This window comes from Myodes glareolus, chromosome 13, assembly GCF_982192425.1.
Source record: "Myodes glareolus chromosome 13, mMyoGla1.1, whole genome shotgun sequence".
In the NCBI taxonomy this organism is placed as follows: Eukaryota; Metazoa; Chordata; class Mammalia; order Rodentia; family Cricetidae; genus Myodes; species Myodes glareolus.
Window position 1 is genome coordinate 65,141,477 of NC_142038.1, and position 21,531 is coordinate 65,163,007.

Below are 21,531 nucleotides of genomic sequence, written 5' to 3' on the forward strand. Positions count from 1 at the left end.
AAAGCCACTAGAGGTCAGGCAACAATGACACACATCTTTAATTCCAGAATTTGCTGGGAGACAGAGTCAGATGGACCTCTGTGAGTTCAAAGCGTGTGTGTGTGTGTGTGTGTGTGTGTGTGTATAAATACACACACACATATATATATAATGTATATGATTTAATATATAAACCTAACTCTAATACCAATCTGGATGCCAAAGTTTATATATATAAACATATAAAACATGTGTATATGTAATATATATAATTATATATATATTATATAGTCAAATTACATATAATATAGTTAGTAATATATAATATACAGTCAAATTATATATAATTATATATATATAACTTGACCACATGATTATAGTTTTGATTATTATTATATTATAACTATAACTATATATAAGCATAACTATATAAAACTATAACTATATATATTGTAACTATAGTTAATATTATTATATTATAACTATAATTCTTGCCTGATAACTGTTTTATATATGTAATTTTACTATGTTAAAGTTAAAACCTTCCTTTTTATTTAGACAGAAAGGAGAGATAGTGTGGGATGCGCTTCTGTATCTGTGCTGCTTTTACTGGTTGATGAATAAAGCTGTTTGGGCCAATGGTTTAGCAGAGTATTCAGGTGGGAAATCTGAACGAGACAAAGAGAGAGTGTAGACAGAGTTGAGCACAGGACAGCCAGCAGCCGAGGAAACATGACATGGAGAAAATGAGGTGACTCCACAGTCACATGGCAATACATAGAGACATAGAAATGAATTAACTAAGATGTAAGAGATAACTAGAAATGTGCCTGAGCCATCAGCCAAATAGTCTGGTAATTAATATAGTTTCTGTGTAATTACCGGTCTGGGCAGCCCAGAAACAAAAGTGCAGTCTCTGTTTACAATGGTCATATGGCTATTATCTGCAAAAGACTAATTTATCTTGGTCATATCATATAAAAAGCAAGGAAAAGCCAGGTGGTGGTGGTGGCGCACACCTTTAATCCCAGCTCTAAGGTGGCAGAGGCAGGCGGATCTCTGTGGGTTAGGGCCCAGTCTGGTCTACAAAGTGAGTTAAAATCAGAATTGTTACACAGAGAAGCCTGTCTCAAAAAAGAAAAAGAGAGAGAGAGATGGAGGGAGGGAGGGAGGAAGGGAGGGAGGGAGGGAGGGAGGGAGGGAGGGAAGAAGAGAGGGAGGGAGGGAGGGAGGGAGGGAGTAAGGAAACACAGTGTTTAAATTATTAAACACCAGAAAGAATATTTTATAGGTCTAAAAGGTATAAACTTAGACTTATACAAATTGCACTAGATTTATAAAGACCTGAGATGGGCTACAAATCCTCCTCAACCTTCTTATTGGGTGCCGTGCACCCCTATGACAGAATACCTGACTAAAGTCCAGGGACCCTCTCTGTAGTGTTGCTTCCATGTTCTGATCACAGTTCACACTGGCAATAGCCTCTTAAGCGTGTTTATTGTTGACGCTATTGTCTTACTAACTTCTTGACGTTTTTTAGAGACTAGTATTTTTCTTCTGTAAGCCCTGAGTTCACATGTGAAACTCCTTCCACACAGCGAAGAGTTCTTCAGGCTGAGATTTGACAGAGAACACACGCAGGCTGTGTTTGACCATCTCGTGCAGGAGAAGCAGCACTGTGAAGAGAGGATCTTTGAGGAGGACAGGCGATTCCGAAAGCTTGTGGACATAAGAAAGAGCACCCTGGCCGATATACGGGTGAGTCCTACATGAACACAAGAGAAATACGGCATAGCCAAACACGCTGCACATTCTTCATTTGGGGCTGGTGTGATAGCGCTACTTAGGTTTTAAAAGTGATTGTGTTCGTGCAATAACCCTGTGACTTTCAATTTTCTTTCTGGAGTAGTCCTTGCGTGTTCACGCGGGGCATCGGACTTTCAATGCATTCTCTGTGGACTCTGACTTTTCTGTTCCTCGCTTTATTTTCCAAGCCTACTGAAGTAAGAATGTAGGTTGTGTTCTTTCAGTGGAGAGATAGGATGATGGTGCTGCTTTATTTCCATGCAAACATTGTTTGAATATTATTCAAACTATATAAAGCTAAATATATTATTAATTTTTATATTGATTCTAACTAAACACATGCATTATACTATCCCCTTTTACAATTTACAATGGTTTTTGTTATATATCATTGCAGTAAGCTAGTAAGAGTTTAAAAATGTGTTGAAATTTCAATTTTTTCATTGTACAATGCACAGTTCTCCTGAAAACAAAAGTTATATTTATTAAAACTAACTTTTGCCCAATTAAATAAGATATGTGCAATATTTTATAATAACTTTTATCAGCTTATTTAATCCTACTATTTTATACTTATATATTATATTATAATATATACACTTATTTCAATTTCCTTCTGTTCTTTTATAAGGCAAAGCAAGCTTTAGTAAATTTCTTAAAAATTGGCTCAAATGTACCTCACAGGAGCGCTCATAGTGGTTCTGAGTCATTCATTATTAGATAATTTTTAAATTAATAATAGTTTTGTAAATAGTGGTGGTAAGTAACAGTCTTTTACGTGAATGTGGCTTGGCTACTGAAAAGTTTTCTTCTTCCTTCCTTAAAAATGAGAGTGGTTGGCGCCATCTAGTGGCGATAAACGATGCCTCCTCCCTAGTCGAGGGATTCTGAGAACTCCCGAGTTTAAGTCTCAGGCCTGTGACCATGAGGACTCAAAAGCTGAGACTAAAAAGCAGCTCTCACTACAAGACTTTGTCATTTGCTTCCTCAAGCACTGTCCCTCGCCCCTGTGTTACTGAAACTGTAGCATCACTTCTCTGAGTTCAATCACATTTCACAGTTCTGGTGCTGAGCACACCTTGGAATATCAGCAATCACTCCTTGACCGGCACTTCAGCATTTCAGTGAAACAATTATCAGTGAAATGCCAAAAGAACAGTCACCAGGAGAGAGATGGAGAAAACAATACCTGACCTAACCAGCCGCTAGCTTACAGAGATTTGCCGTTCTTTCTACCAAAAATCAAGTCAGTGCCTTTCTACCCAAAAATCTCCAGCCCCACAGCCCCCTTAGGAGCATGAGTTTGCTCAACGATGGTCTCCATTTTAACCCATTTGATTGACTCACAGGTACTTGTTTGTGGTCAGTTGACCTCTTTTTGTATTAAGGCAGCTATTTTTTCTTTCCTGTGTCTCAAAAGCTCAGAGCTCAGGGAGGAAGTCAATGAACACTTGGGTCATGAATGGATGGGTAGATATTTACAGCCATGCAAGGATGGTTGAGGGCTGTCTGCTTTGATAAGTTTGCTGGCCGCATGCAGGCATGACAGTAGCAAGAAGCAGGAGTTCTTTCAGACTGCACCGCTCTGATAGTCCAGATGTGTCCGAGAACACTCCTGCTGTTTTCTGGTACCATTCTCTCACCCTCCTGCTCCTCCTCTGCTCCCACTCCTGATCCTTTCTGTCCTCCATCATATCTGAAATGTTTGCCACCCTCTCTATCCCCTTGAGTGAAATAGCTACGTCTTCTATTGTTTCTAACCTAAAGGATTCTTTGATATACCTCAATAATGCTCATTAGGAACCTGACTATACGAAGTTGACTCTTAATCTGCTTCTTGGATAGATTTATCCAAATGGCTTGCCATATGTGACCCAAAGCATAGAGTTCAACTGTGGGATAAGAACATTTAAGGTTCACTGGTTACTAAGTCTCCACATTAAGGATGCTCTTTGTGTGTGACTGACATTAGGTTTCTGGCAGTGAACAGTGTGGAAATGCAATATGGTTCCTTTTCTCCCAGTGGCTATGATGTCATTCCTCTTTAGAAACAGTAAGTTCATAAATGTCTCTACAAGGCACTCCATGACAGGAAATGTTGCATGAAAGCTAAATTTGGTGTTATTGATCTAGACTGTCCCCTTTGGGCAGAAAAAAATTGATCACAATTATAGATCACCTGTAGATGTTGTTTAAAAATTAACTATAATATCTTCTGTAGCATTGGTTGATGATGTAAAACACAGCAGCACAGAGTTAAAGATGTGAGCAACCATTAACAGGGCTCAAGATTACATTCTACTCTGTGTTCTCTTGGCAGCCCAGACTTTTTCCTTGGCAAAACTTCTCTCTGGGGGTTTTGTTTTTATTGTTGTTGTTTATTCATTTGTTGTTTCCTGCATTCAATTGGTGTGGGAGGTCCTTCTGTTTGTGTGTTGCTTTCATTGGTTAATGAATAAAGAAACTGTCTTGGCCTAGTTGATAGGGCAGAACTTAGGTAGGTGGAGAAAACAGAACTTAATGCTGGGAGGAAGGAGGCAGAGTTGGAGAAGCCATGGATCCTCTGCCAGAGATGGACACTGGTTAGAATCTCCAGTAAGCCACTGCCACGTGACAATATACAGATTAATGGAGTTGGGTTAAACCAATATGTAAGAGTTAGCAAAAAAGAAGTTAGAGCTAATGGCCAAGCAGTGATTAATTAATACAGTTTTGGTGTGGTTATTTCAGGTGTAAGCTTGCCAGACGGCCAGGACAAGCAAGCGGCCCACTCCTTGCAACATTCAATGTCTGCTCTTTGTCTTTTATGTTATGAGGGGATGGCAATGAACTACAATGGAAGAACAGTTCCAGACTGAGTACATACTCAGATGGTATCTCAGTGCTTTCCCCTTTCCTTGTTAACTTTGCTTCCTATTTCCCTGTGTTGTGTAGGGAGATATCTCTTCCCCCTGTTATTACCAGAGTCCAGCATTTTCCTAGTTGGTCATTCCTTGACCTTTTCACATGGAGAAAACTTGGCTTCTAACAAAATGGTGACCCTTCCCCAACCTCATGCGACAGTCAGGCGCCTAAATAACAAAAGTCAGATAACTTTAGCCTAGGCTCTAACTTCGAAGCTTGTTATAGTGTGTGGGTTAGTTCTCTTATTGAGCACTCACCATTCTTTCATTTCCCAACAACCATTTCATAAGTAGTACTCTGTTTACAGCACTCGGTGTAGTGCAATAAAATTCTAGGCGCTAAGAACTTTGCACCAGCAGAAAAATGGACTATGGACAGTAGACATGAGTGTTGAGACAAAACTCAAGTCACAAAGGGTGACCTTCATCCAATGTCCAGAAATATTGATGATTATTGCAGGAAGAAAATAACCGCACCATTTATGGTCTCAGCAATGGAAATTGATGAATAATAAACTGGTGGAAAAGAGGAATTGACCAGTGAATTTCCCTGACATGGAAAGTTTGTCCTAGTGATAACATTCCTGACATAGAAGCCATTTTAATACAACATGAAAATTTTTAGCATAAGGAACATGTTTCACATAATGAATGCTTCCTGTACCAGTGTTTCCGATATAGTTATCAGTGAGCCATAGAACGTATGAACTTGGCACATCAGAACTCTGTGGCTAACTGGGAAAAGCACATTTTATTTGATGGCAGGTAACAAGAAGTGTTAATTTTGCATCAAAAAATGGAATTTTTACCCAGACCTAATGCTGAACTGGTCATAAACACTTAGAAATCAGGAGAATGGTACTACATGGAATAGTGTGTTCTTAAATATAAATTCAAAAGATTATGAATATTTGATTTACTAAAGAAAAAGAGCTTTCCTTTCTTTTCTCATCTTTCTGCTAGATCCCAGAATTACTGCTAATACAATGTTAAACTGCATACCTGAAATCAGAAGAGAATTTTATTTACACATAGAAATCGCCACCATCTCTAGCTTTTATTTACGCAGAGAACTGGTCGCCATCTTTAGTTTTTATCTATGTAGAGAACCGGCCAACACCTTTAGCCTTTATCTCTCCCAGCAGCTTAAAGGTATCTCTTACAGTATTTGGCTGTTATTCTTTGTGAGTTTTCTATGCATATTTTTTCTACATAATTATAGCATTTTATGAATATAGTTTGCATGTTATATTTTTACAATTGTTTTCATTTTCTAGTACATTGCCATTTTCAGTGCCTCACCCACTACAGACTATCAGTAAAACACATAACTTTCTTAAATTTTTATTGACAGTTATTAATTATGCATTATGACAGGGTTCATTATGGCATTTTCATATATGTAAATAATGCATTTTAATAGTATCCACACCCCATGAGCCCCGTAAAAAGCAAATACAATGGTGTACATCTATAACCCCAGAGCTAGGGGCAGACCGCTGGAACTCTATGGACAAGTAGCCCAGCTACATTGATAATTTCTAGTCTCTGCTACAGAACCTGTCTCAAAGAGTAGGGTGGGGAGAACAATTGAAGACAACACCCAACCTTGACCTCTGACCTCCACACATACGTGCACCCACACGTACACACCAAAGGAACACAAACACCACACACAAATACACAGAGACCTGATCTTTTTTTATGCTGCTGTGGCAAGATGAGTAGTTCTGTGTTTTCCATGACAGAAGAGAAACTGATTTTACAGATTATATGCATATGTTGGAGAGGAATGCAGGATGTTAGATAATGTGGGACCAGTAAAGACTTCTGTAGGGACACCAAGACCTTCCAATGACTGGGGACCAGATCTGTTGTTGTTCCTATAGACAGAATATAAATGAGTCTGCTGTTGATGCTGAAAAGCATTGTCCAAAGGATCGTAACACTGATAACCCGATACCTCACGACATAGTTATCTAGAAATAGGGTCTGTGCGTTAAAGAAAATGTGTGAAGTTGGCTATATATAATATAATATAATATAATATAATATAATATATTACACATTTGGAGGATCTACTTGGTGCTCAGCAACAAATTGAAGCTAAGAATCTAGAGCTCATGGAGCAAGAGTTTGGGTGTAGTTGCCCTTATAGAAACTTTAGGGGAAGATGCTGCATGAGAGGCTTCATGAATTCAGGACTATCAGAAAAAAAAAAATATACCAAAGTCGATATACCAAGGCAGGTCAGCACGAAATGGGAAGGAGTGTGAGACCCCAAGACTGGACTCAGCAAGCAAGGTGGAGTCACTCCAGGAGACAGTGAAGTAGGAAGGGTGACCATGGGTATGAATGGCTAATGACTTGTGGAATTGAAGTTAACGTGATTTGAGTAAGACCATAAACTCCAAGATTAAAATGTTGGCGAGGCCATCCGGTTTGAGATTGAGGTAAAATGGGATTCTGGTGCGATGAGTTATATGAAGAGAGAAAAGGCCCAGTCCTTGAGCTAAACTCTTTTCTGGACTTGTCAAAATGGTGAGAAACCCATTAAAAACACTGCATTTGGCTGACTGGCTGTGTACTGTGTTCTCTAATCACATTAAAACTCAAAGGAAGGAATATCTTCTCACATGTGTAAGGAATTGTGGGTTGGAATCACTAATGAAGAACCAGGGTGGTAGTAAAACCAACCAGACTTTCTAGACTATGGGGGCTGTGAGAAGAAAAACTTCACTCCATCTCTGATTTAGCTAATTCCAACAACATTGTCTAACAAGGATGAAGCATAGAAATGTGTCTAAACTGCTTTGCCAGGGAATGAAACACTCAAGTTCACTCTGGAAAGGTGGAGACTGGGAAAATTGTCCAGTTTAATTAGTAAGTAGGCATTGAGTTCTTATTATATTCGGTGTGCAATTATTTCCCCCCGTTATTGCAAATTGATTCTTTTCTCATACAATATATCCTGACTAAATTATTGCCTCTCTTTTTCCTCCCAGTTCCTCCCCACATCCCTTCCCATCAGGATCCATTCCCTTATCTGCCTCTCATTGGAAAAGAACAGGCTTCTAAGATATAACAACAAAACACAACAAAGTAAAATAAGATAAAACAAAAAACCACCAGATAGAAGTTGGACAAGGCAGACCAACAGAAGGAAAAGAACCCCCAAAGCAGGCTGAGAATCAGAGACTCACTGGTTCACACACTCAGGAGTCCCATGAAGGGTTCTAAACTGAAAGCCATAGTATAGACACAGAGAAATCGGTGCAGACCTGTGTAAGCCCTGTGCTGCTTGCTGCTCCCGTCTCTGAGTTCCAGTGAACTTTGCTCAGTTGATTTAGAAACCCTTGTTCTCTTCATGTCCTCCGTCCCCTCTGGCTCTTAAACTCTTTCAGCCTCATCTTCCATCGGGCTCCATGAGGGACTTGTTGGAAACATTCTGTTTAAAATTGTGTGTTCTGTACTCCAATGTTGTTTGTCTCTCTGCCTCTGTCTGTGTCTGTCTCTTCCCTTCTGTCTCTCTCTTATCAGTGTCTGATATGTCTCCATGTCTGGCTGTAGGGCTCTGTATTTGTTCCATCTGCTGTAGGAGGAAACTTCTCTGATGCTGGTTGAATAAGGCGTTGATCTATGAGTGTAAGAGAATATCATTAAGAGTCATTTCATCACTACTTTTTAAAAGACCAGTAGTATTTGGTTTTGCTCTAGAACTCTGGGCAATCGGGTCTCTGGTTCTTCATCACCCAGGCAGTGTCAAGAATGTGCTCCCTCTCATGGAGCGTAATTATTAATAAAGATGATTGGCATCAATGACAAGTCCTCCATTCTAGGAGGTAAGGCTAACGTCACTGGAAGACTCTGAAGCATTATTTTCATACCTTGTTTCTAACCAGTAAATCAAAGGGGGGAAGGGCATGCACATGTATCGTCAAGTGACTGAAGGTATACCCAGTGGTAGATCACTTGCCAACATGTATGAGGCCATGACTTTTCTCTTCAGTGCATGCACACACATGGGGGGATAATAAATCTTTCCCCTTCTCAAAAATGTTTAAAATAAAGGGCCTTCAAGTCTTTCCATACGGTCATCTAAACTATATCACTAATTACTCATTGTTGTATGTTTGTGTGTGTGTGTGTGTGTGTGTGCGCGTGCGCACGCGTGTGTGAATATAGTGCAATCAGTGCAGTGGCAAGTAACATATCTCACTATTTTTCTTTCTTGGTTAATATAATTAGGAGTGCCTCCCATTATTCCATTATCCTGACCATTCACCTTTACGTGGCATCCTAACCTTCTGGAAGATCGCCTCAGCTTGCTTTAAGAAGTAGTGCTGCAAAAGTGAGACATCTGTAGGTTTCAGTGTTCATAAGCACAGATCTAACCAAAGTGATGGATCAGTCAGGGACCCATTTTCAGTTACCAGAGCTTTCAAGTATCAGAGGCTTCCCACTGAAGTCACATCACTGAAATTTTCCTGCTAGAATTAGGAGTTTTTAAAAACCTGGCCCTGACGCTCTAACAAAACATCACACAGTGTTTTGTTCACTGTGTGTGTGTGTGGGGTAGATTGTCAACGTTACCCAAATCACTCTTCCACTGCCTGATTTATTTTCTTGCAGAAAACACATATACCTGACCTCCTGAGGGAACTGCATATCTCAAATTTGGGTGCCATGATAATCATAACAGTTTGAGAGGAAATGAAATAGGCTATAAAGAGAAAGGAAATGAAATATATAAACTGTTGTATGGTGTCAAGTTCATTTTCAGTACGATATAAAATAATGAAAATGCTTTTCGATAACCTTTGTTGATTTTTATAATGTGAAACACTTTTTATGAAAAAGACAATGAATGTGCTAAACAAAAAAAAGTGAAAAAATATTCCCAGCTTTGACTCCAGTTTCTGCATTCTTGCCCATGAGTTTATATCAGAGTTGAATTCTGAGACAAAACAATTTTTAGGCAAAAGATTCTTTCCTACCCTATCTTTAAAAAAATTGAACAATTTTTTAAATTTCAATTGTAAGGGTCTTTTCCTTCATGAGCCAATTCAGTATGGTCGACAGCAAACATATTTCTCTAATTTTATACTTATATTTTGAGAATTTAAAATGAGTGACATTGAACGAAGCTTTCCCATCACCACTCAGTTTCTCAGATACAAATATGGGATTGTCATGGTCCCTCTCTCCTCCTCCAACATACAAACATCCCAGGTACCATTACTGTGGATTATAGGTACACAAATGGTCTTCTCCTTCACCAAAGGGAATTAAAGCCCCATAGGACTGAATACATGTTAGTAACTGGTCTTCTGAAGTTCAAAGGTAAACAGAATATAGTCAGCATATCTACACCCATGCCACTCATTCACTGGAAGATTAAGCTTCTGTTCACAAAGAACTTTGTCACGCACTAGGAATGATATCAACTCTCAATTTCTTTTGGCATCTGTCTCAAGACCAAAGTCATCACCTATCAGATAGGAAGGTACAGTCAGGAAAAACAGGGCCTAATAAAGTAGAACCTTAAATGATCCTCTAAAAAACATGCATTTGTAAACCAGACCTTTGATATCCTGCTCTATGGCCACCATACTTGGGTTAAGCAGAATTTAAATGACTCATCCAGAGGACACAGTGTCTATGAGACGAGACTGCCCACACTACAGGCAGGCATCAGCTGGTCACAAGTTCAGGGATCCCCACAACCACTCTCAAGCTTGAGAGTTTGCTGAATAACTCGCAGAGTTCAGAACATTGCCTTTATAACTATTGTCTCATCTCAGAGAAAAGATGAAATTAAAATTAAGCAAGGAAAGCCAAATGGTCCAGAGTTCAGGAGAAATCTGCATGTGCAGCTGCACCCCTCCTCTTCCGGTCACTGATGGTGTTATCGCCTCTCTGACCTGAGATGCACAGTACACACAGAGGAGCGCAGCCAAGAAAGCTGCTTCTTTTAGAATTTAACTGGGTCTTAATTGCACGTTGCCCACTTGGCTGTCCTTTAGTCTACAGTCAATTGTGGGTGTTCCTAAACATGTCTGAAGTACCGCAGGGTGGGCCAAAGTCTCCATCATAAGTCACAATGTTGGAACATGCAATGCCCCCATACAAGTAATAATATATTAGGGACTCAAAGATTCTTCCCAATAAAAGAGAGCAGAGGCCAAGATTCTTTTCAGACAGGTTGGTTCTTTTCTATGTATCGAATTACCAAAGGAACCAAGCTATGTTTGACATCATAGGACACAAATTCTTGCCCAGATCTAATCTCTCATTACCATAAAGAGAAATATGTAGAATTGCACACACCTTTCATTTCCTCTAGAGGAGTGAGAAATAAAGTAGAAGGCCCAGGCTTCGGAGACTGTAAGGACAGTACAAAACAAACTTGATTCTTTTTAAGAAGACACAGGTTGGGTGGATAAGGAGGGCATGGCTCTAGGAGGAAAGGGTGGATGTAATCAAAGCACACTGCAAAATTCTCTAAGGACCACTAAAAAATACACATCACACAATGTGTTCCTGTTAGGCTCTGCTATATCCCTGACTATTTTTTTGTATGTGTGTTTTTGAGTGCACGTGCATGTATCTGTGGGTATGCATGCATGCTTGTGAGTTTGCCTATGGAAGTCAGAGACAGTATTAGCCGTTCTTCTTCAGGTGACAGTCACCCTTTGTTTTTTGAGATGGGCAGTAGCACGACGGTGGAATACTGAGAGGATGCATGACAGTCAGGAATGCAGTGCAACTAAGACACAGACTTGCTTCTTCATAAACACTTGGTGCCACCGGAACTGTGGTCCCTGTGTAACTATGGTCCCTTCTAAAAGAAATGTCCTCTATAACCAGGTTCTACTACACCAAGAAAGTTGGAGTCCAAATTTATGGTTAGGAGACAGACTGAAACTGTGTCCAAATGTCACAGGTCTGATGTGATCACATTGTGTTGACTTGGATAATCCAGGGCAATCTCCCTGGTTTGGGAACATTTGGTTAACGCCCCTAGTACCATTTGTAACATCCTTTTCAGTAGATTAGTGTTGAATAACTAAGAGGATAATACTTTGGAGGTAGAAGCATCTTAAAATTTATGATAAATATTGATTCAGAGTCATATGTAGACCACTGATTTACAGGATTTTTCATGCCACTGGGGATATTGCATTTCAAAGTCTTACTCTGGGGATAATGCATGGATATCTCCTTATAGCCAAGAAAGAATAAGCCCAGGCTACAAAGCCAGTCTGGAATTCTGATTTCCCCTGACTTCAACTGTCTTCTTTCCCAGAGCGTTTAATGTTTTAACTTATTTGGTTGTGGGAAATCTTTGCATTCTGGTTTTAGCAGACTACCAAACTGAGGGGTTTATTAAGTTACTCAAATAAGCACATTGAATTCCGTGCCACTGAGACAGTTCAGACCCAACTCCCTCCATATCACTGGCACAGGGTTTGCACACAGCTAAGCACTGACTGGCCAAGCCTTTGGAAAACATTAGATGGAAATTGACCTTTCTTTGGTTCTTTATGTGATGCTTCACATTTTCCCTGTGAATGAGCATGACCAGTAATCACTTCGGACTTTTGTGTCCTTAAGGTGTTTAAATGGCAGTGGAAGGATCCCTCCATCATGCCTAGGAGTTTGTCTAAGCTGCGCTCTTGGCAGTCTATCTTCTTTGGACACTTATGATCCTCTGGGAATATTCCAGCAGAAACTTGGGACCATTGAAACGCACACTTCTGTTGTTGTCAACCTCACTCCAGTCTTGACCCTTGCTGATCAACCATAGGAGCCTGGAAGAATACCACTCCAAGACAACCCTAATGATCTCTCAAAGACCCTGCTCACCTTCCAACTGACTCTTTCTAGGATCAAGGGGAGCAAATCCCTGCGTGGCTAAACAGAAAGTCTATGTTGGGTGAAGTCAGTTCTTACGTAAGACCTGTGATTGGTGGGACTGGAAGCTGAGCTAAGATTAATATATAACAAGGAGAGATATTTCTGCAATTCTCCTTTTGTTATTACCACATTGAACCCATAAAATATTCCTCCTGGTTTTGTTATTGACATTGCATTGACATTGGGGAGGGGTTCCTATCTTTGACTTTCTTAATATGGAATAGGTTGAGATAGTAAAATAAACTTGAGGCAGTAGAGCACCAGAGACAGTAGTGGCGGTAGCTACAGTAGTAGCCATGGTATAACAGCAGTGTGGTTGCTGAAAGCATTCTATAGAGGACTTAGAGGCAGAGGCAGAGGCAGATGCAGTATGAACAGCAGAGGATAACCAAGGATGCAGGAGTGTGGACTCTGGTCACTGAAGAGCGTACAGAGCCTGTCAAAGCTTAGCATCTAAGGGTCTTGACATCCAAGATTGCACAACTAGTTAGCACTGACTGCTGTTCACCACTGCTGCTGCTAGCTGCTACCAGGAACTAAAGGTTTCCTTAGCTTCCAAGACCACTGACAAGTCATTAAATTCTAGAGCAGTATGCCTCCAACCTGAGAATCTGTAGCTCTAAGATACTAGCTTCTAAAGCAGGGAAACCCATTTCCAGTTGGCAGGCTTGAAGGTATGCACCTCTTAGCATTTCAGCCCAGCCACAAGCCTTGTGCACTCAAGGGCTCAGAGCTACAGGCGACAGAAGCAAGTCATTCTCGGTACTCATAGTTTTCATCTTACACAGCAAAGGGACCTCAAACAGCTGGTAACACACTTATATGAATAAAGTCCTTCTGATATAACCTTACTTAATTCTGTTGTAAGTCAACATCTCTAGGGCACACTCCCCTGTGTACTCTACAAGTTTTTATTTTGTTTTTTAAGGATGACAAAGATATCATACAGCAGTACAGCATACGAGGCATTCTCTGCGTGATGCCTCAGTCACACACACAACTCAAATCTGGTTCTGAGTTCGGAGGGAACACAATGTGTTTTAAAGAGGTCACCATCCCTTTCAAGAAGCTTGACCTGAAGAAGAAGCCATCATAGGTCATTAATGTGAGGAGAGGAAAACGGACAGCCTCATTTGGCAAAGGAAGGCTGAATTACAGCTGAGCTGAGGTGGCAGAGGAAAACAAGGGCAAGCCAGTACCCCTGCCTGCCTATGAGGTCCCCCTTCCTCAGTCCATCTGCAGTGGCCTTTCTAAAAGCAGGAGTTGGGGTGTAGCCCCTACCTTTCCGTTTGAGCACCAGTTTGTCTTGTGTTTGCGAGTCACCTGAAGTTACCCAGGAGGTGTGTCTTTAGAATCCGTTTTCCAATTTAATATAATTGAAACCAGCACAGTCCAGTGGCAGGTTCAGATCTCAGTCTCTGAGCAATCTGCTTCCCTTATAGACTGCTCAGATTCACTTTCCCTCCTGAGAATACGCTGTAAGGAAAGTAACAAGCCCAATACCCCAAGGTGAGATTAAGGAAGGAAACTCAGGAAGGCGGGGTTTTCTGCTGATAAAGTGACAGGCAGATCTGGAGACGTTAACATCCTTTGTGTCCCCATTTCTGCTCCAGTTTAGGCAGATTCAGCACAACATCATTAGAAATCACCCATGGCCGTGTTTGGGTCACTAAACGTGAGAAAATGCTTTCTTTGATTGCTGATCTAAACATTACTTGATACATCTGTATGGCAGATAGAAGTGGCCTGAGACTGGCGGTCATCATATACACCAGCTGCTAGAACAGTGCATTGCTGTTAAAGATGAAAACCCTAAGTGTAGAAACATATACTCACCCCTCCACTTTGTCTGCAGCAACTCGTTGGAATTGAAATCAGTAAAAATCCCTAGTGAAAAGACAGAGCCATATGAAATTCTAAGCGTTCTGAATGGCAAATGCCAAGTCTCATTGTCTGCATTTGAAAGTGGATACTAAGCATTTTGGAGCAAGCTTCATTGACTGCAATAGAGGGGTTTAGCCTGAACATTTTATGGTGTTTTGGCACATACTAGTTAACGAATAAATTCTTGTCAGAGACACAATTACGTAGATGGAGAATGATATCATTATAGAAGGTCAAAGGTGAATTATCTAAACCAGCAGAGATTTCTTGTGCTGAGTGGTGGTGACAGTGGCGATGGTAGTGATATTTTGTTTTATTTTTTCCCTTCAAACTGTACCTAATTCCTCTCTGTAAGGGTCCTGCTGGTGAACCACAAGAGCAGAAGAAAGTTGGAAACTACTGACCGACAGATACTTTAAGATGCTATTTTCTACGTAAGATCTACCCTAACATTTTACACCTAAAAACCATTAACTTCTCTCTCTTCAGGCATCCTCAAGATTTCCTTAGATTAAATGATTACCAATTCAGAGCACCCTTACTTGCTAAATATGTTTCTTTGTCAGAAATTTTATATTTTTATGTTCCTTCATATTTCTCTCCTGCTGTTGCCTGTTGTAACAGCCTTCCACTTAGGGTTTGAATATTATTTTCAAACATTTTTCAGTTTATAAAAAGAATTGTTTTATTTCCATAAACAGTGTTTTAATGTTATAGCTAGCATAAACAGACACTAGAGGACATCATTCAGACTGGAACTGAAGATCCCGGGGCGCTCTTTTCCCCCATATGTGCAAGTTTACAAACGCTTAAAGAGACATCCATAATGCACTCCTATCCAGTGTTACCCATATCTCTTTTCCACGTTCTCCATTTGCCTTGGAAGCTTACAAATTTATTTGTTCTTTGAGGCAAGGCTTTCCCTGTCATATTGCTTACTCTGAGAATACTGAGAGTTCCTCCGCCTGCTCATCATCTCAGGTTTCCCTCTGTAAGTCCCAATCCTCTGCCCCACCCCACCCCCAGTGACTGATGGAGGACAAGCCCAAGCCTCTTACCTGCTGGCTTTGTGATTTCTTCAGTACTCCATTCTGGTATGGAAACATCCCCAGATCTGTGGAATCCTTTCCAATGTTTGCTGTTGTGTTTCTGGGAGGAAAGTACTTGTCAAGACCCTTACCCAGGTCTGGGCTTCACCTTACTGCAATTCTTTCTGAGAGTTGGTAACTTTACACTGACCTCACCTCATTACGTGACTGAGTAGGTTAAGCAAACCCAAATAACAGGGGTTTCCTTCCTCGAGATTGTTGCATTGTTGTTGTTGTTTTCATTTGTGGTATTTGATGCTAATAACTATATGTGTTTTCTCAACATTTATTTCGTGGACTAAAAGGTAGTTCTTTACTACAGATTGAATTCTCATTTGCATTTAGTCTGCAGATAGTGGAAGCCTGGTGCAAACTACTGGTTGTTAAGACAGAATCTTGTAGGATTCAAAGTCTGTGCAACCCCCAAATGTAGATGAGTATTTAAATAACGGCACAATCGGGCCTTAGGTTGCAGTCAGTTTCTATTTAAGATTCCAGCTTCTTCATTTGGGGGTTACTGCATGCTAATTACTGACAATTACACACCTGGGTGTTTATATGTGTATCTGATATTAGATCTATTCTCTTGTTGTACGTTCACTGTTTCCGTTGAGTTGTTGATTTTCCTGGTTTTTCCTTTAATAGGAAATATTTAGTTAAAAATGTGGGTTCCTTGTAAGCAGCCATACCTCTTTTTACATCTTGAAAAATTCTTACTCTGTAAAACTATGTAGTATGCCTTAGGCCGCAGTAGTGTCTCAGAATAAACTTATCAAGGCTACTCCTTTCAGACTTAAACCTCTGGGATCGTCTACTAGACACACAGAAGAAGAGCTCTGGACATGTTTTGTGCTTGTGCACGTGTCCTGTATTTGTGATGGAATAAAACAAAAATGTAATACACACTCCAAAACACATTCTAAACATATTCTTTTCCTTCTTATTTGAAGTCCAAATTCATTCATAAAACATCTGAAATTGGTAGAAAAAAATTGAGCTCCATTTGTCATAATCCCAACTGTAAGATCCTTAGGTGCAGCGATTCTAGGTTAGAAGAATGGAGAAAAGATAGGTAAGTTAACATAAATAGAATCGCTTAAATAAAAAAGTTAAATTACACATGTTAATTCTTCCCATGATGGTTTTTGCAACAGAAATTCATAACAAGAACTGTTGCTGTCTAAAGGGTACCTGAACACGCCGTGAACATTCTATAGATCAGAGCTCAATGAAGTAAGAGTGAGTAATAGCCACTGACTGGAGAAACTTGTGGAATAAATCTATTTAATTGCATCTTTAGGGCGAGTTTTGCTTCTGGGTGGGGGAGCAGAGCTGAGTGCCCCATCACAGACCCAATCTCACCAGTGTCAGTGAGCTGTGTGAGTTGTCTCTATGGGTTGTAAATTGGATCCCCTCAGTGACCAGTTAATGTTTTCTGTATTTACGGCAGGATTTCTGTTTTTTACAGCCACCAGGGCACTTTGGCAACATAAAAATTTAAAAATAATTTTTAGCAATCATACCGTGCCAATTTTTTATAGTTAAAGGGGCTCATTTAAATTGGAAAACCTGCTAGTCTGAAATTTTCATCTGAAGGATTACCACCAGCCTGAGTTACTTGTCTGATGAGGGTTTCACATGGCTTATCTAATGTGAAATCTCCATGTGGTATATAGTTTCATTAAACGGTGATCAAGAATACATTAGTTCAAAACAAGAAAAGGCAATGGAGCTTAATCCGCCAGGCATCTTGGCGCAACAACTTTGAAAGAGTTAGTGAAGTGAAACAATTTGAGAATTAAAAGTCTCCCACTTATACCAGACTCCTGTCAGGAGCCTAAAAGTCAGCCTTTTTCTGTTTTCTGTTTGTGTTCTAAAGAGAGAGAGATAGAGAGAGAGACAGAGGGAGACAGAGACAGAGACAGAGATAGAGAGATTGCCCTGAAACAATATTTTGAATGCTGAAAAGACAATAGAAATACATATATGAATGATATTTACCTAATCCATTAAAAAATAGATTTATCAAGATGGAAAGATAAAGTAGCTGATAGAAGCACTGAAATAACCAGAGAAGTGAAATCTTTAGAAAAAAAAACACAGGAGAAACAATTATTACTACAATATAAGGAAAACAGATTTATGAGGTTCATAAGTATGATGCTTACTTGAGTTCTATAAACAGTGGTATGACAGCATCCTATTAAGGCATTAACTTTAAAGCAGGCAGGTGATCATAACACAAATGGACTATTTGAACAAGCTTTGATTTGATTGTGTGATTTATACATTAATAGGCTAAGAGTGTTAATTGTTTTACATTTTAATGTATACAAACCAATAATGTTGATGACTTTATTGGTAATCTTTTATATACATATTAGAACATAATTTAGGATGACAAAACACCAGTATATATAAAATTCATCTAATAGATAGCATCCAACATTGGCAGTCAGACAATGCACACATTCCTTTGATCTACCTAATCATTTTCTTCCATTAGCACTTGATGAAAAATGTATTAGCTTATGTCAAGAAATCTCTAGTCCCAAGACAAAAGATTTGAAAGAACTCTCATGTGCTACAGCACAAAGTGAAGCAAGGGACTTCTTTTAGAATGGTTACTTCTAATACATTTTAAATAAAGGTTAACATGTTATTTGATTGGACTAAGTAGGAAAAAGACAAACTTATAATTTAATTCCTCATAATTTTATTGTAGTACATTAAAAAATTACAAGACTCAAATTGAACAGTTCAGCTTCTGGAAATGCTTGTCACTAAATACTAATATTTGCCTCTTGATTTTGAGCTTGGATTTGGAGATACTGTAAAGTAAGTACCCACACCCACTCCATTTCTCAACCCACATATTTTAGCCTTAATCCGGAAGGACCTGTATCTAATGGTGTAGAGATATCTCAGGTTCTGTGTTATTTAATCTGAGTTCTCTTGTGAAAAGTGATGTATCCCATGATAAAACTGAGTTATAAACATATTTTAAAACCTCAAACGATACATGTTAGCTATTTCACACCTCTGTGTTTGCCTGCTAGTGGAAACGGCACATCCCAAACTCCTGTCTCCCTCTATGCTCCCTTCATATGTAGGCTTCAGATTTTGAGTTTTATTGTTGTTATATGGTTATATGTGTGGTTTTTATAATGTTCCTTCATCATCTGCTGAGGTATTTGTAGCAAATGCATGTTATAGCTTAGAGATCCCATGAGCATGCCTTGGCATGTCATACATATCCTGTCTTCCCCAGTTTGCTGCTGGGTAGCCTGTTAGAGAAATTAATGAAGTTCATATAGTTGGCAGCACGGCTAGCCACAGAATTTGGGCACTCCCTAAATTCAATCAGAATCTAGATAAAACACGGGTTCTATTAATGTATGGGTGCTGTTATACCCCTATTAATATAGTTGAAAGCCGTCAAGCACTAGTGATTCTCAGAAACATAAAAAAAGTTTGTATTAAAAATCACTGAGCAGTACAAGAATGGGAACAATACATATAAATTAAACTCAATGCCCAACTTCAGAAAACAACCCCCAGTATAAAAGATGGCCTGTGTTTGCAGCATATTCCTCACCGCAGTAAATGCAAGATTTTCAGCAGGGGTTTGCAAACGATTAGGACTTACTCTATGATTGTTTTCTTTTGGTTAAAAGGATAAAGATTTTTTTGAACCACAAACCTTGCTGTACTTTTATTCTCCCGGTTGTAGGGGGCTGTTTTAAAGAAAGTTAGTGGTAAGAATGGTGTTGTTTACTGTGGCCTGCGTCTGTCTGTTCACAGCTGAGCACCTCTCTTGTGTATTCACTGACAAATGGCAATCACGCCATCATTTATCTTATGACAAATAGCAGATCCAGCCACAAACTGCTGGCCGTAGCAAACTTACAGGATGAAGTTCTTTATTGTTTATGGTTTCTGGGTTGATGTATTCATGCCTTGTTTATTTGTGAAATGAGCAAAAATCAGTAAGCAGGCATGAACAGAAATTTGGCCACGCAATCAATTGTAGTTCTTTTTTTCCTCCAGTCTTCCAAGGACCTTACAAGGAAATTCGCTGAACTAGGTCTAAGCTGTAAGCTGCCTTTAGAAAGAAAAGTCATTACAGGATGCATCAAATTGTGACATTATGCCCTTAAGCCAAAATAACACTGAATAGAGTTCCTACCTCGCATTAACCTCCCGAATAAGGGTCTTAAATTTGATAGCAAGCTATTGTCATAGACAAGTGGCATAGGCCAAGAGTAGAAGGAAATTACCCCACTATACTCTCAATTTCAGCAACGTGATGAAGTTCTCACCCTTTGTTTCATACAAAGGAAATTTGCAACTTGACTTTGTGCATCAAGGTGCACTCTACCTGAATGCCATGCACCAACTGTGTCTGTGTTGTGTGGTTTCTCAGCGTTATCATTCATGTAGCTCCTATGATTGATACATAGGAAGTATTAGTCAGTCACATACTAAATCACGTTCGACACTGAGCTCAAGCTGTTCCCCAGGAGTCTCTGAGCACCCGCCAGGACACACTCAAAGCTGAAACATGGGATTCTGAACAACGACATGCATCTAAATTAACCATAACAGCACAGTAAAAAGATGAAAATCAATGCTACTTCTTTAGATCTGTGTCTCTGAGAAAGCCTGTGTGACATTTTATTAACAGTATACCTTTAACATGTTTATGACGCTACCCTGACTCTAGGGAAATGTATCACAATTATTGATCAATCACCAGTAAGTATAGCATGCTAAAAAGCGTTAACTCAAAAGGTAAGATTTCCTTCCCCCTTTATTTATTTCAGAGTAAACAGAAAATATAAAAGCATTTTTCTATATTTGAATAAGAAAAATAAGGTTCCTGTGTAGGATATACAATAAAGATTTTTTGTCTGGGTTGTTGGCTGCTATCAGATGAGTGAGGTAACCCAAACAAGACTGTATAAAATCCAAAACTCAGTAGGGAAAAGCAGTCCTCAAAGGCTTCACAAATCATGGTCTCATTTGCTGAAAATTCAGTTAATTGCTTTCCATTCATATTCTTAAATGCTTCACATAAAACCACTTGATACATGATCTCAAACTAACATGCATGATTTTACCTTAGTATGAGTAGCCTTTAATCAATTATCCACATGGCCCATGGTTTTGTCTAATAAAAATATTAGGAACTTATATGAACCACATTTATAATCACTTCTGTCTAGAAAAGTTTTCTTTTAAAACAAGAACAAAACCAAAACCAACTTTCTCTGTCCAGTTAATATCAGTGAGATTTGTTGATTGGTGGTATTAAAACTAATATTCCCATTGGATGTGGAAGTTGGAGGTTCAGGACAAGCTGCTACACAGATCTGAGATTTGCATATGCTCTCCTCTTGGCTCATCGGAGGTGAATGATAGTTCCTTCTGCACACAGCTATAGGACAGTCTTGATGCAGTTATTTGGATGAGCAATTTGATTTGTAAATATTGCTCCTATCTCGCATAGAAAGACTTACTTGGGGTATATTTCTTTTGTGCTACAACAGTAAGTAAAATAGAAGTAAAAAGCTATATACAGATGGAATTTGGTCAAATAATTCACTGAGAAGGCAAATCATGTATGAGTTGTGATTATTTAGCAAATAATGTTAGTTCAAATTACTCTAAAATAGAGAAATCACCAAGGACTTGCAATTCATAATTAAAACAGAAATATTTGAATTAATTTCATGTTCTTTTCTTTAAATACCTTTGTTTTTACAAAGCTGCAATGATTGCATATTTAGTATTGTATGCATTTTAACGTAGCAGATAATTTCTACACTGTTAAAAATTCTTCAGGTATATCTAAATCTAATAGATAGATATTGATAGATATTTGAGTGTTTTAATAGTTGTGCTTGTCTTGTCAGCTTGATAGGACTTAGGACAATCTAGAGTACACG

The 21,531-nt window shown here is 39.1% G+C and overlaps 1 protein-coding gene across 1 annotated transcript in view; it reads left to right on the top strand.

Annotated features, from left to right (window-relative positions):
- The window catches only part of Ccdc178 (coiled-coil domain containing 178), a 362,700-nt gene that overhangs the window by 154,270 nt on the left and 186,899 nt on the right, over positions 1-21,531 (top strand). The window contains exon 20 of the mRNA XM_048442360.3: positions 1,578-1,737. Within this exon, the coding sequence (XP_048298317.3) occupies positions 1,578-1,737 (160 nt within the window). The remainder of the gene's footprint in view (positions 1-1,577; positions 1,738-21,531) is intronic.